Source organism: Lichenostomus cassidix, unplaced genomic scaffold, assembly GCF_008360975.1.
Source record: "Lichenostomus cassidix isolate B80296 unplaced genomic scaffold, HeHo_3.0 HiC_scaffold_39, whole genome shotgun sequence".
NCBI classification, from domain to species: Eukaryota; Metazoa; Chordata; class Aves; order Passeriformes; family Meliphagidae; genus Lichenostomus; species Lichenostomus cassidix.
Window position 1 is genome coordinate 2,058,174 of NW_028147446.1, and position 15,036 is coordinate 2,073,209.

The following is a 15,036-nucleotide window of genomic DNA, read 5'->3' on the forward strand; positions in this document are numbered from 1 at the left end:
AAAGAGGGAAAAGGTGGGAAAAAACAGGGAAAAAAAGAGGAAAAAATAAGAGGGAAAAGGCAATTTTTGGGTTTCATCCCAAAGATTCCCAAGGAGATCTCACAGGAATTTTTTTTAATTTATTTATCAAAGTTTTCAGGATAAAATCCTGGGAATTCCCAGGGAAATGGAGATCATTCCCACATCCTTTTCCAGGGGGAAAAATCCAAGGATTGGGAGATTCCAGAAGATTCCAGAAGATTCCAGAGGGATTTTAACTCCTGGGATTCTCTAGGGGGGGAAAAGAAAAAAGAGAAAAATCACTTTTTTATCCCAAATTTCCTTCCTAAAAATCCTTTTTTCCCTAATTTCCTGAGGCAGGAAGGAACCTGGGAGGAACCAGAGCCCAAAGTTGATCCCAAATTTCCATTTTTTTCAGGATTTCCTAAGGAAAAACAGACACATTTGGGGTCTCCTGATCCCATTTAATCCCAAATTTTTATTCATTTTTATCCCAAATTTTCTTTTTTCCAGCATTTCCTGAGGAAAAATAAGCACATTTGGGGTCTCCTGATTCCACTTGGAGCCCAAATTTGATCCCAAATTTCCATTTTTTCCAGGATTTCCTGAGGAAAAACAGACACATTTGGGGTCTCCTGATCCCATTTTAATCCCAAATTTTTATTCATTTTTATCCCAAATTTCCTTTTTTCAGCATTTCCTGAGGCAGGAGGGGACAGGCCTGGATTTGGGGCCATTTTTAGGGTTCATTTCTCACTTTTTTCCCCCCAATTTTTGCTCCAAACCCACTCCCAGGGGTTCCAGAGTCACCTCCAGAGGTGTCCCTGCGGTTGTCACCAGAGGGGACATCAGGGGTGACACCAAGGGTGACATTTTCAATGCACAGCAGGAAGGGACAGGGCCACATTATGGGGGAAATGGTCATTTTTAGGGTTCTTTTCCCACTTTTTTCCCCCAAATTTTTGCTCCACACTCACCTCCAGCACTATCCCCAGGGTTGTCACCCGAGGGGACACCAGAGGGGACACCAGGGTGACATTTTCAGTGCAGAACAGGAGGGGACAGGCCTGGATTTGGGGCCATTTTTAGGGTTTTATTCCCATTTCCCCCCAAATCCCAGCTCCACACTCACCTCCAGCACTGTCCCCAGGGCTGGCAGTGGGATTGTCACCCTTGGGGACACTAGAGGTGACATTTTCAATGCACAGCACGAGGGGACAGGCCTGGATTTGGGGCCATTTTTAGTGTTTTATTCCCATTTTTCCCCCAAATCCCAGCTCCACACTCACCTGCAGCACTGTCCCCAGGGCTGTCCCCAGGGTTGTCACCCGAGGGGACATCAGAGGTGACACCAAGGGTGACATTTTCAGTGCACAGCAGGAGGGGACAGTGCCACATTATGGGGGAAATAGCCGTTTTTAGGGTTTTATTCCCATTTTTCCCCCAAATCCCAGCTCCACACTCACCTCCAGCACTGTCCCCGGGGCTGGCACTGGGATTGTCACCCTTGGGGACAGCAGAGGTGACATTCTCGGCACAGAGCGGGAGGGGACAGTGCCACATTTGGGGCCATTTTTAGTGTTTTATCCCCATTTTTCCCCAAATCCCAGCTCCACACTCACCTGCAGCGCTGTCCCCAGGGCTGGCACTGGGATTGTCACCCTTGGGGACAGCAGAGGTGACATTTTCAATGCAGAGCACGAGGGGACAGTGCCACATTTGGGGCCATTTTTAGTGTTTTATTCCCATTTTCCCCCAAATCCCAGCTCCACACTCACCCGCAGCGCTGTCCCTGGGGTTGTCACTGGGTTTGTCACCCCTGGGGACAGCAGCGGTGACACTCTCGGCGCAGAGCAGGAAGGCGCTGACCTGCGGGTGGCACTGGGTGACATTGCCAGGGTGCTGCTGCAGGCAGAGCTCGAAGGCTGACAGCGACTCGGAGCAATCCTGCCGGATCTGCCGCACCAGCGGGCTGGGAACGGGCGGGAAATGGGGGGAAATGGTGGGGAAAATATTAGGAAAATATCAGGAAAGTATTGGGGAAATATCGGGAAAATATTGGGGAAATGTTGGGGAAATGTTGGGGAAATATCAGGGAAAATATTGGGGAAATATTGGGGAAATATGGAGAAAATATTGGGGAAAATATTGGGAAAAATATTGGGGAAATATCGGGAAAATATTGGGGAAATATCAGGGAAAATATTGGGGAAATATCAGGGAAATATTGGGAAACTATCGGGAAAATATCGGGAAAATATTGGGAAAATATTGGGGAAATATTGGGAAAATATTGGGAAAATATTGAGAAATATTGGGAGAATATTGGGGAAATATTGGGGAAAGATAGGAGAAATATCAGAAAAATATTGGGGAAATTTCGGGGAAAATATCGGGAAAATATTGGGGAAATATCAGGAAACTATTGGGAAACTATTGGGTAAATATTGGGAAACTATTGGGGAAACGTTGGGGAAATGTCAGGGAAAATATTGGGGAAAGATCAGGGAAATATTGGGAAGATATTGAGAAATATTGGGGGAATATTGGGAAACTATTGAGTAAATATTGGGAAACTATTGGGGAAATGTTGGGGAAATGTCAGGAAAACATCAGGGAAATGCCAGTGTCCCCAGTGACAATCCCAGTGTCCCCAGGGTGTCACTCCCAGTGTCCCCAGTGTCCCCATGTGTCACTCACTGGTCAGTGTCCCCACTGTCCCCAGTCAGTGTCACTCCCAGTGTCCCCAGTGTCCCCAGTCAGTGTCACTCACTGGTCAGAAGCACACCGGGCGATGCTGTCCCTCAGCCGGTGACAGTCCCAGTGTCCCCAGTGTGTCACTCCCAGTGTCCCCATGTGTCACTCACTGGTCGGAGGCGCACCGGGCGATGCTGTCCCTCAGCCGGTGACAATCCCAGTGTCACTCCCAGTGTCCCCAGTGTCCCCAGTCAGTGTCACTCACTGGTCGGAGGCACACCGGGCGATGCTGTCCCTCAGCCGGTGACAGTCACAGTGACAATCCCACTGTCCCCAGTGTCCCCATGTGTCACTCACTGGTCGGAGGCGCACCGGGCGATGCTGTCCCTCAGCCGGTGACAATCCCACTGTCCCCAGTGTCCCCAGTGTCCCCAGTCAGTGTCACTCACTGGTCAGAGGCGCACCGGGCGATGCTGTCCCTCAGCCGGTGACAGTCCCAGTGTCACTCCCAGTGTCCCCAGTGTCCCCAGTCAGTGTCACTCACTGGTCAGAAGCACACCGGGCGATGCTGTCCCTCAGCCGGTGACAATCCCGCTGCCAGCTCCCGGGACTCGCCGCCACGCAGCGCCCGTAGCGCTCCAGCTCTGCCCCGCAGTGCCGCGCCGTCAGCGCCAGCGCCTCCCTGCATGTCGCGACAGCGTCACCGCCGGCATGTCGCGACAGGGGCAGGGGCACGGCAGGGATATCGCGACAGGGGCAGGGCAGGGATGTCGCGACAGAGTCACAACCGGACAGAAGCGCGGAGACATCGGCGTGACAACCGGTGCGACACGAAGGGAGACGAAGAGATCCGAGAGGATCCGAGAGGATCCGAAGGGTTACGGAGAGACACGGAAGGACCCGAGGGGACACGGAGGGACACGAAGGGACACTGCACAACCGGAGGGACACTGCACGCCCCGAGGGGACACTGCACGCCCCGAGGGGACACGGAGGGACACGAGGGGACACGAGAGGACACGAGGGGACACGAGGGGACACCGCGCGATCCCGCCCCGGCCCGGCCCCGCCGCCCCTCACTCACATGGCGGCTCCTCCTCCTCCTCCTCCTCCTCCTCCGCCGCGGCACTTCCGCCACTCCTCCCCACCGCGCACGCGCCGCGCTCCGCTTCCGCCACTCCTCCCCAGCGCGCACGCTCCGCTCCCCGCCGGCGGAAGCGCGGGCTCGGCGGGGCGCAGCAAGATGGCGGCGGCCGCCGCGGAGGACGAGCTGGTCTCGTCGGTGACTCTGTACCGGCGGCGGCCGCGGCTGCTCCGCGGCACCGTGCTGCCCTTCGCCGCCGGGCTCTACCCCGCCTGGCTGTGGCTGTGGGGGCCGCGGCTGTGGGGGGAGGCGGCGGGGCAGCCCGAGGCGGCGCTGCTGGCGCTCGGCGCCATCGCGGCGCTGCAGCTGCTGACGGCGCTGGCCGGGATGTGGTCTGTGCACGCCGAGTGCGCGCTGAGCTGCGTCAGGGTGAGCGGGACGGGAACGGGGACAAGGACAGGGGCTGAGGGGTTCAGGGGCTGAGGGGATTTGGGGTCTAAAGGGAGATTTGGGGTGTGAGGGAGGTGAGGGGGCTGAGGGGATTTGGGTCCTGAGGGCTCTGAGGGGATTTTAGGGTCTGAGGGGATTTGGGCTCTGAGGGAGATTTGGGATCTGAGGGAGATTTGGGCGCTGAGGGGGTTTGGGGGCTGAAGGAGGTGAGGAGGATTTGGGTCTGAGGAAGGTTAAGGGGCTGAGGGGATTTGGGGTCTGAGGGAGTTTTGGGGTCTGAGGGGACTGAGGGGAATTTGGGCTCTGAGGGGAGGTTTGGGGTCTGAGGGGAATTTAGGGTCTGAGGGGATTTGGGGGCTGAGGGAGGTGAGGAGGATTTGGGGCTGAGGGGATTTTAGGGTCTGAGGGAGGTGAGGGAGGTTTGGGGTCTGAGGGGATTTGGAGGCGTTTAGGGTCTGAGGGGATTTGGGGTGTGAGGCAGTTGAGGGGAATTTGGGGTCTGAGGGGAATTTGGGGCTGAGGGGATTTGGGGTTTGAGGGAGATTTGGGCTCTGAAGGAGGTGAAGGGGCTGAGGGGATTTGGGGGATTTGGGTCCTGAGGGGTCTGAGGAGATTTGGGCTCTGAGGGGAATTTAGGGTCTGAGGGAGGTGAGGGAGGTTTGGGGTCTGAGGGGATTTGGAGGAATTTAGGGGCTGAGGGTGTTATAAGTAAAAACGAGTCAATCGAAAATTTAGCAGCAAAATCTTTACAGAAAGCAGATTACAAAATAGCAGCAATTGCATACATTCATTAAACCCCAGAATTCAGAATACAAGGCTGGAGGCAATAAGCAAACAGCGCTGGCTGTGCCTGGGAGTCTCTGCTCCCCCGACAAGCACACTTTCAGTTTAAACTTCCGCTTTTTATACAGCTTTTGGTTTCGTTTCTCAGAAATTCCCACTCCCTGGGTTCCCGGGTTGCACCTCCTGCTCTCTCTCCTGTGCTCACGTTCCCCTGTTGCTGATTGTTTCTGGGGCTGATTGGAGATGCTTTAGTTTTTTTGACATAAATAATACAATTATTTAATTGCCCTTGCAGATATTACAGGGGGAATTTGGGGCTGAGGGAGGTTCAGGCTCTGAGGGGGACTGGAGGGCTGAAGGGGATTTGGGGGCTGAGGGAAATTTGGGGGCATTTGGGATCTGAGAGAGATTTGGGGGCATTTGGGGTCAGAGAGAGATTTGGGAATTTGGGGTCTGAGGGAAATTTGGGGTCTGAGGGGATTTGGGGTCTGAGGGCATTTGGGGGCATTTGGGGTCTGAGAGAGATTTGGGGGAGTTTGGGGTCTGAGGGGATTTGGGATCTGAGGGAAATTTGGGGGCATTTGTGGTCTGAGAGAGATTTAGGGGCATTTGGGGTCTGAGGGGATTTGGGATCTGAGAGAGATTTGGGGGCATTTGGGGTCAGAGAGAGATTTGGGGGAATTTGGCATCTGAGGGGATTTGGGGGCATTTGGGGTCTGAGGGGATTTGGGATCTGATGGGGTTTGGGGGCATTTGGGGTCTGAGGGGATTTAGGATCTGAGAGAGATTTGGGGTCTGAGGGGATTTGGGATCTAGAGCGATTTGAGGTATTTCTGTATTAAATATGGAATATTCAAGGCGAATTCTTAAAATCTCGAACAGGAGCTGTTCAACATGGGATGTTAAATATGGGAAATGGGGAATGTTAGAGGAATAAAATATGGGATGTTAAATATGGGAAATGTGGGATTTTGGAGGTGTAAAGTTTGGGTTGTTGAGGAGGTGAATTGTGGCAGATAAAAGGTAAAAAAAATGGGATGTTTGGGAAGTAAAATGTGGGATATTGAGGGGATAAAATGTGGAATATTGGAGGTACAAAACGTGGATATTTCAGATTAAAAAGCAAGATATTCGAGGTGTAAAATGTGGGATATTGAAGAGCTAAAATATGGGATATTCAAGGTATAAAATAAGAGATTACAGTTAAAAAAGTGGGAAATGGATGGTGTGAAGTTTGGGGTGTTGAGGGTATAAAATGTGGGGTTTTGAAGAGATGAAATGTGGGAAATTTGGAGATTAAAAAGTGGGATGTTCAAGGTGTAAAACATGGGATATTGAAGGGATAAAATATTGGGTATTAGAGGTATAAAATATGGGATATTACAGATAAAAACTGGGATATTGAAGGTGTAAAATATGGGATATTAAGGGTATAAAATCCAGGCTATTGCAGGGATCAAACCTGGGCTGTTAAAGAGCTAAAATGTGGATTTTTTCCTGATTTTCTGCTGTTTTTCCTTTTTCCAGGAGCCTTGTCCCTCCAAAGCCACCTTGGCCAAAGTGGTGCCAACAGCCAACAATGGCAGCGTGGAGCTGGTGCCTCTGCACAGGGACCAGGTGAGAAACCCCAAAATTCACCCCAAAATAATCCCAAAAATCCCACTGATTCATTGGCACCATGGAGCTGGTGCCTCTGCACAGGGACCAGGTGAGGGAAATCCCAAAAAATCCCTGGGATTCATCCCAAAAAATCCAAAAAATCCCATTGATTCACTGGTGCCTCTGCACAGGGATCAGGTGAGAAATCCCAAAAAATCCCAAAAAAATCCCAAAAATCTGATTTATTCACTCTGCACAGGGACCAGGTGAGAAACCCCAAAAAATCCCAAAAATCCCATTAATTCACTGTAATCACACAAAACTGGGGATTTTTTGTGGATTTTTGTGGGGATTTTGGGATTTTTGTGGATTTTTGTGGATTTTTGGGGATTTTTGTGGGGATTTTGGGGGATTTTTTGGGATTTTTGTGGGATTTTTGGGGATTTGTGGGATTGGTGATTTGTGAATTTTTGGGATTTTCTGGTGATTTTTGTGATTTTGTGTGATTTTGTGATTTGGTGATTTTGTGATTTTTTTATTTTTGTGGGATTTTGGGGATTTTGATTGGGGATTGATTTTTGTGATTTTGGATTTTGTGGGGTTTTGGGGATTTTTTAGATTTTGGTGGGTTTTTGGGGGATTTTTATGGGATTTTTGGGATTTTCGGGTTTTTGTTGGATTTGTAGATTTTTTTTTGATTTTTAATTTTGTGATTTTTTGATGGGATTTTTGGGGGATTTTTGGGATTTTGGATTTTGGGATAATTTTGGATTTTTTCCCTGTTTTTCTGCAGGGTGAGGATGGACAGGAAGCTTTGTCCTTCGAGTTCCAGAAAATCAAATATTCTTACGAAATCCACGGGAAGAAACAATTCCTGCCTGTGGCTTTTCCAGTGGAAAATCCTCTGAGTTTCTACCAGAATTCCAGAGGATTCCAGGAGGACAAGGAAATCCGGGAAGCTGAGAGGAAATATGGGACAAACAAGTGAGGATTTGGGGGCTTTTTTGGGGGGAAAAATCCTGGAAAAATATGGGAAATGTTGGGAGAAAATATTCCGAGATATTGGCAAATATTGGGGGAAAATATTTTGGGGAAATATTGCAAAATATCCCCAAATATCCTGGGAAAATATTCCAAAATATTCCTAAATATGCCTGGAAAATATTGAAAAATATCTTGGGGAAATATTGCAAAATATCCTGGAAAAATATCCCAAAATATCCCCAGGATATTCTGGGAATATATTCCAAAATATTCTGGGGAAATGTTACAAAATGTCCTGGAAAGAAATGTAAAAATATCCCCAAATATCCCAGGAAAAAATTCCCAAATATTCCGGGAAAATATTGCTAAATATTCCAGAAAAATTTCCCAATGTATTCTGGAAAAATAAAATATTATCTTTCTGTATCCTTGGAAAATTTCCCAAAATATCCCAGTGAAAATATTCCAAAATATCCTGGAAAAATACTCCGAAATAACCCAGGAAAATATCCCCAAATAGCTCAGAAAAATATCCCAAAATATTCTGGGAAAAATGCAAAATATCCCCGAATATCCCAGGAAATTATCCTGAAATATCCCAGGAAATTATCCCAAAATATCCTGGGAAATTGTTCTAAAATATTCCAGGAAATTATCCCCAAATATCCCAGGAAATTATCCCAAAATATCCTGGGAAATTGTTCTAAAATATTCCAGGAAATTGTCCTAAAATATCCCAGGAAATTATCCCAAAATATTCTAGGAAATTATCCCAAAATATTCCGGGAAATTATCCCAAAATATCCTGGAAAATAATCCCAAAATATCTTGGCAAATTATCCCAAAATATCCTGGGAAATTATCCCAAAATATCCTGGGAAATTATTCTAAAATATTCCAGGAAATTATCCCAAAATGTCCTGGAAAATAATCCCAGAATATCCTGGGAAATTATTCTAAAATATTCCAGGAAATTATCCCAAAATATCCTGGGAAATTATCCCAAAATATCCTGGGAAATTATCCCAAAATACCCCAAAAATCCAAACTTGGAGCAAAACTTTCCCCCTGGATTTTGAATTTTTGCTTTTTCCTTTTAGAATTCCTTCAAGAACTGAAGGATTCTCCTCAGGAATTTTGGGAATTCATCCCAAACATCCCAAATTGGGTTGGAATTTTGGGGGAAAATGCAATAATTCCCAAATTTCTTGTTTTGCAGGGCGGAGATGGTGGTGCCAGAATTCCTGGAGCTCTTCAAGGAGAGAGCCACAGCTCCCTTCTTCGTTTTCCAGGTAAAAAATGGGAATTTTTTTTGGGAATTCTCCTCTTTTTCCTGGGATTTGCTGCTTTTCCAGCTGCCTGGAGGTTTGTTGGTTAAACCAGCTGGGAGAGGAAGAGGAGATTTGGGAAATTTGGGGAATTCTGGGCTGGATTGGGATGATTTTGGTACCAAATTCTGCTCCTAAATGTTCCCAAAAATTGAGGAATTCTGGATTGGATTGGGATGATTTTGGTCCCAAATTTTGGTCCTAAATTTTTCTAAAAATTGAGGAATTCTGGGCTGGATTGGGATGATTTTGGTACCAAATTTTGGTCCTAAATTTTCCTAAAAGTTGAGGAATTCTGGGCTGGATTGGAATGATTTTGGTCCCAAATTTTGGTCCTAAATTCTCAAAAAAATTGGGGAATTCTGGGCTGGATTAGGATGATTTTTGTTCTAAATTTTTCTCCTAAATTTTTCTAAAACTTGAGGAATTCTGGGCTGGATTGGGATGATTTTGGTCCTAAATTTTGCTCCTAAATTTTCCCAAAACTTCAGGAATTCTGGATTGGATTGGGATGATTTTGATTTCTTTTTTCCTGGAATTTCAGGAATTCTGGGCTGGATTGGAATGATTTGGTACCAAATTTTGCTCCTAAATTTTCCCTAAAATTGAGGAATTCTGGATTGGATTGGAATGATTTTCGTCCTAAATTTTCCTAAAAGTTGTGGAATTCTGGGCTGGATTGGGATCATTTTGGTCCTAAATTTTGCTCCTAAATTTTCCTAAAAGTTGAGGAATTCTGGATTGGATTGGGATGATTTTGGTCCCAAATTTTGCTCCTAAATTCTCAAAAAAATTGAGGAATTCTGGGCTGGATTGGGATCATTTTGGTCCCAAATTTTGCTCCTAAATTCTCCAAAAATTTGAGGAATTCTGGGCTGGATTGGGATGATTTTGGTCCCAAATTTTGGTCCTAAATTCTCCAAAAAATTGAGGAATTCTGGGCTGGATTAGGATGATTTTTGTTCTAAATTTTTCTCCTAAATTTTTCTAAAACTTGAGGAATTCTGGGCTGGATTGGGATGATTTTGGTCCCAAATTTTCCTCCTGAATTTTTTGGTTTGGTTGGTTGGGTGTTTTGTTTTTTTTTTGGTTTGGTTTGGGTGGTTGGTGTTTGGTTTTTGTTTTTTTTTGGGTTTGGGTGGTGGGTGTTTTGTTTTTTTTTTTTTGGGTTTGGGTGGTTGGGGTGTTTTGTTTTTTTTTTGGTTTGGTTTGGGTGGTTGGTGTTTGGTTTTTGTTTTTTTGTTGGGTTTGGTTGGTTGGTTTTTTGTTTTTTTTTAATTCTCCAAAAATTTGAGGAATTCTGGGCTGGATTGGGATGATTTTGGTCCCAAATTTTGGTCCTAAAATCTCCAAAAAATTGAGGAATTCTGGGCTGGAATGGAATGATTTTGGTACCAAATTTTCCTCCTAAATTTTCCTAAAACTTGAGGAATTCTGGCTCAGATTGGCATCATTTTCCTCCTTTTTTCCTGGAATTCCAGGAATTCTGGGCTCACTAATCAACTCAAACCCCAAAATTCCCCTTTTTTTTCCCCAAAATCTCACTCCAGCTTCCCTCTGCTCCTAATTCCTGCCGTTTTTCCGGGATTTTGGGGATTTTTTGGGGATTTTTTTGGGGATTTTTTGGGATTTTTGGGGATTTTTTGGGGATTTTTTGGGATTTTTGGCGGGATTTTGGGGGGATTTTTTAGGGATTTTTGGGGGATTTTTGGGCGATTTTTTTAGGGATTTTTATGGGATTTTTTTAGAGATTTTGTTGGGATTTTTGGGGGGACTTTTGGAGGGATTTTTTGGGGTGTTTTTAAGGGATTTTTGGGGGATTTTTTGGGGAGTTTTTGGTGCTTTTTGGGTTTTGAGGATTTTTAGGGGATTTTAAGGGGATTTTTTTTTAGGGATTTTTTAAGGGATTTTTTGGGGATTTTTTTTAGGGATTTTTAAAGCATTTTCTTAGGGATTTTAATGGGATTTTTTTAGGGATTTTTTGGGATTTTTTTTAGAGATTTTGTTGGGATTTTTGGGGGATTTTTTTAGGATTTTTGGGGATTTTTGTGGGATTTTTGTGGGATTTTTTTGGGATTTTTTGGTGATTTTTCGGGGATTTTTTTAGCGATTTTTTTGGGGATGTTTTGGGGGATTTTTTTGGGATTTTTCTGGGATATATTTTGGGATTTCCCAGGTGTGCTGTGTGGGTCTGTGGTGTCTGGATGAGTACTGGTACTACAGCGTGTTCACCACGGGATTTTATGGGGGATTTTTGGGAGATTTTTTTTAGGATTTTTATGGGATTTATTTGGGATTTTTTGGGGATTTCTCAGGGATTTTTTTGGGGATTTTTTTAGGGATTTTTATGGGATTTATTTGGGATTTTTTTGGGGTTTCCCAGGTGTTCTGTGTGGGTTTATGGTGCCTGGATGAGTACTGGTACTACAGCGTCTTCACCCTCTCCATGCTGGTGGCTTTCGAGGCGTCGCTGGTGCAGCAGCAGCTCAGGAATTTGGCAGAAATCAGGAAAATGGGCAACAGACCCTACATGATCCAGGTGGGTTTGGGGAAAATCCGTGGAATTTTGGGAATTTTGGGCTTTTTTTGGTGGGTTTGGGAATGAAAATGGGATTTTTCAGAGATTTTTTTTTTAATTTTCCTGTGGTTTTCCCGCTGGTTTTGTCACAAAAATGGGATTTTTTTTTTATTTTCCCCCAGATCCCATCCCAAAAATGGGATTTTTTGGGGAATTTTCACATGGTTTTCCTGCTAATTCCATCCAAAAAATGGGATTTTTGGGGTTTCCCTGCTGATTCCATCACAAAAATGGGATTTTGTCCCTTTTCCCATCATTTCCCAAAAATTGGTTTTTTGAGTTTAGGATTTTTTTGGGGATTATTTTGGGAAGTTTAGCTCATTTCTCATCCCTTTTCCCATGGTTTTCCTGCTGATCTCATCCCAAAAATGACATTTTTTAAGGTTTTCTCATCCCAAAAAAGGGATTTTTTAAGGTTTTCTCATCCCAAAAATGACATTTTTTTAGGTTTTTTCCCTCAGATCTCATCCCAAAAAAGGGATTTTTTTCCTTAGCTTTTCCCATCCCAAAAAGTGCATATTTTAGGTTTTTCCCTCCAATCTCACCCCAAAAACCCCAATTTTTTGGGATTCCCCTCTTTCCCGTGGTTTTTCCCTAATTCCAGGTTTTTTTGGGAATTCCAGGTCTACCGGAACCGGAAGTGGCGCCCGATCTGCAGCGATGACATCATCCCTGGTGACATCATCTCCATCGGTAGGAATCCACGGGAAACTCCCAAATTTTGGGAATTTTTCCCTAATTTTTATTGGAATTGAGGAGAACTTTGAGCTTTGAATTCCCATTTTCAGGGAAGTCCCGTTGGAATTTCCGTTTGTCCCAAAAAAAAGCTGGAAAAATCAGCTTGGAATTGCTCAGTTTTGGGGTTGGGAGGGAGAAAAATTCCCTTTTTTCCGTCGGAATTTTTGGGAATTTTGTGAGGATTTCCTGCAAATTTTGGGGGATTTTTCTGCAAATTTTGTGGGATGTTTTTGTGAATTTTGTAATAATGTTTTGCTGATTTCGTGAGGATTTTTTCCAAATTTTGTGGGATTTTTCTGTGAATTTTGTGATAATGTTTTGCTAATTTTGTGAGGATTTTTTCCGAATTTTGTGGGATTTTTTCTGTGAATTTTGTGAGGATTTCCTGCAAATTTTGTGGGATTTTTCTGTGAATTTTGTAATAATGTTTTGCTAATTTTGTGAGGATTTCCTGCAAATTTTGTGGGATTTTTCTGTGAATTTTGTAATAATGTTTTGCTGATTTCGTGAGGATTTTTTCCGAATTTTGTGGGATTTTTTCTGTGAATTTTGTGAGGATTTTTTTGGGTGAATTCTGTGAGGGTTTTCTGCAAATTTTGTGGGATTTTTGGGGGGATTTTGTGGGGATTTTTTGAGGATTTTTGGGGGAATTTTGTGGGATTCTGTGAGGGTTTTATGGGATTTTAGGAAGCTTTTAACAGGATTTTTTTGGGGTGATTTTTGTAGGATTTTCTGTGAATTTTGTGGAATTTTCTGCGAATTTTGTGATTTTTTTGGGGGGAATTTTTGTGGGTTTTTTTCTGAATTTCACGTTGATTTTTGGGGGGAATTTTGTGGGATTCCTGTGAGTGTTTTTGGGTGGATTTTGTGGGGTTTTTGTGGAATTTTTTTTGGGAATTCTGTGGGATTTTTTTTTTTGTGCTTCTGTGAGGTTTTTGTGTGATTCTGTGGGATTTTTGGGTGGATTTTTGGGATTTTGGGGTGGATTTTTGTGAGGATTTTTGGGATTTTTGGGTGGATTTTGTGGGATTTTGGGGTTGATTCTGTGATGATTTTTGGGTGCATTTTTGGGATTTTGGGGTGGATATTCTGGGATTTTTGGATGGATTTTGGGGTGGATTTTTGGGGTTTTTGGGTGGATTTCTGGGTGGATTCTGTGGGATTTTTGGGTGGATTTTTGGGTGTATTTTGTGATGATTTTTGGGTGGATTTTGTGATGATTTTTGGGTGGATTTTTGGGTTGATTCTGTGATGATTTTTGGGTGGATTTTGTGGGATTTTTGCGTGTATTTTGTGTGGATTTTCTGGGATTTTTGGGTGGATTCTGTGATGGTTTTTGGGTGGATTTTGGGGTGGATTTTGTGGGATTTTGGGGTGGATTTTTGGGATTTTTGGGTGGATTTTGGGTGGATTTTCTGGGATTTTGGGGTGGATTCTGTGGGATTTTTGGGTGGATTCTGTGATGGTTTTAGTGGATTTTGGTGTATTTTGTGGGGTTTGGGTGGATTTTGGGTTGATTCTGTAGGTTTTGGGTGCATTTTGGGATTTTGGGGTGAGATTTTCTGTTTTGGATGGTTTCTGGGGTGGATTCTGTGGGATTTTCACCAAGAGTTTTGGGGTGGATTCTGTAGGATTTTTGTTTGTATTTTGTGGATTTTGGGGGATTTTGGTGTTCTTTTGTAGTTTGGGTGGATTTTTGGGTGTATTTTCTGGGATTTTTGGGTTGATTCTGTGATGATTTTTGGGTGTATTTTGTGGGATTTTTGGGTGGATTTTGTGGGATTTTTGGGTGTATTTTGTGGGATTTTGGGTTGATTCTGTGATGATTTTGGGCTGGATTCTGTGATGATTTTTGGGTGTATTTTGTGGGATTTTTGGGTGGATTTTTAGGTAGATTTTGTGGGATTTTGGGGTGGATTTTTGGGTGTATTTTGTGGGATTTTTGGGTGTATTTTGTGGGATTTTGGGGTGGATTTTGTGATGATTTTTGGGTGGATTTTTGGGTTGATTCTGTGATGATTTTTGGGTGTATTTTGTGGGATTTTTGGGTGTATTTTGTGGGATTTTAGGTGGATTTTGGGTGTATTTTATGGGATTTGGGCCCCCAGGTCGCTCCCAGGATCTGGTTCCCTGCCACGTGTGTTGCTGCTGCTGAGAGGAAAATGCATACGTGGATGGCCCGATGCTGACTTGGAGGTATTGCACCCAGATGAAGGTGGACCAGGAGCCGGAAGTGGGGAAAAAATGAGAAATACTAGAAAAAAACTGGGAAAAGGGGAAAAATGGGGGGAAAATATGAGGGAAAAATGGGGAAAAATTGGGGGAGAAAATGGGGAAAAAATGGGAAAATCTGGGGAAAAAATGGGGGGGAAATGGGGAAAAATGAGGGGAAAAAAGGGGAAAAATAGGAGAATAAATTGGAGAAAAGTGGGGAAAAAATGGGGGAAAATGGGGGAAAGTGAGGAAAAATGGGGAAATGCAATTCTGTCACAATTCCCACTGTAATTCCCAGTGTAATTCCCATTTTCCCATGCAATTCCTGCTGTAATTCCCAGTGTAATTCCCATTTTCCCATGCAATTCCCACTGTAATTCCCATTTTCCCATGCAATTCCCACTGTAATTCCCACTGTAATTCCCATTTTCCCATGCAATTCCCACTGTAATTCCCACTGTAATTCCCATTTTCCCATGCAATTCCCACTGTAATTCCCGTTTTTCCATGCAATCCCCCCACGATTCCCATTTTTCCCCAGGAGCCGGTGGAAGGTCGCAGCCCTGAGCACATCCTGGACC

The 15,036-nt window shown here is 44.5% G+C and overlaps 2 protein-coding genes and 1 long non-coding RNA gene across 3 annotated transcripts in view; 1 reads left to right on the forward strand and 2 right to left on the reverse strand.

Annotated features, from left to right (window-relative positions):
* Positions 1-99: 99 nt before the first annotated feature.
* On the reverse strand, positions 100-1,563 carry LOC146422719 (uncharacterized). The gene is made up of 2 exons (XR_014848073.1): positions 1,467-1,563; positions 100-270 (listed from the first exon to the last, which is right to left on the reverse strand). It is a non-coding gene; the product is annotated as an uncharacterized LOC146422719 (long non-coding RNA).
* Positions 1,564-1,716: 153 nt separating this feature from the next.
* CHCHD5 (coiled-coil-helix-coiled-coil-helix domain containing 5) lies at positions 1,717-4,039 on the reverse strand. The gene is made up of 3 exons (XM_085046163.1): positions 3,782-4,039; positions 3,242-3,379; positions 1,717-1,972 (listed from the first exon to the last, which is right to left on the reverse strand). Coding segments are annotated over exons 1-3 (381 nt in total). The 5' UTR covers positions 3,784-4,039; the 3' UTR covers positions 1,717-1,731.
* The window catches only part of ATP13A1 (ATPase 13A1), a 50,314-nt gene continuing 39,218 nt past the window's right edge, over positions 3,941-15,036 (forward strand). Inside the window, exons 1-6 of the mRNA XM_085046164.1 lie at positions 3,941-4,210; positions 6,542-6,631; positions 7,407-7,597; positions 8,817-8,889; positions 11,309-11,464; positions 12,127-12,196. Of these exons, the coding sequence (XP_084902290.1) occupies positions 3,941-4,210; positions 6,542-6,631; positions 7,407-7,597; positions 8,817-8,889; positions 11,309-11,464; positions 12,127-12,196 (850 nt within the window). The remainder of the gene's footprint in view (positions 4,211-6,541; positions 6,632-7,406; positions 7,598-8,816; positions 8,890-11,308; positions 11,465-12,126; positions 12,197-15,036) is intronic.

Excerpts from the sequence above, each read along its gene's own strand:
- CHCHD5 (XM_085046163.1), bottom strand. Across the intron at positions 1,973-3,241 it reads GCCCGGTGTGCTTCTGACCA|CCCGCTGGTGCGGCAGATCC; the intron begins GTGAGTGACACT and ends GCCCGTTCCCAG.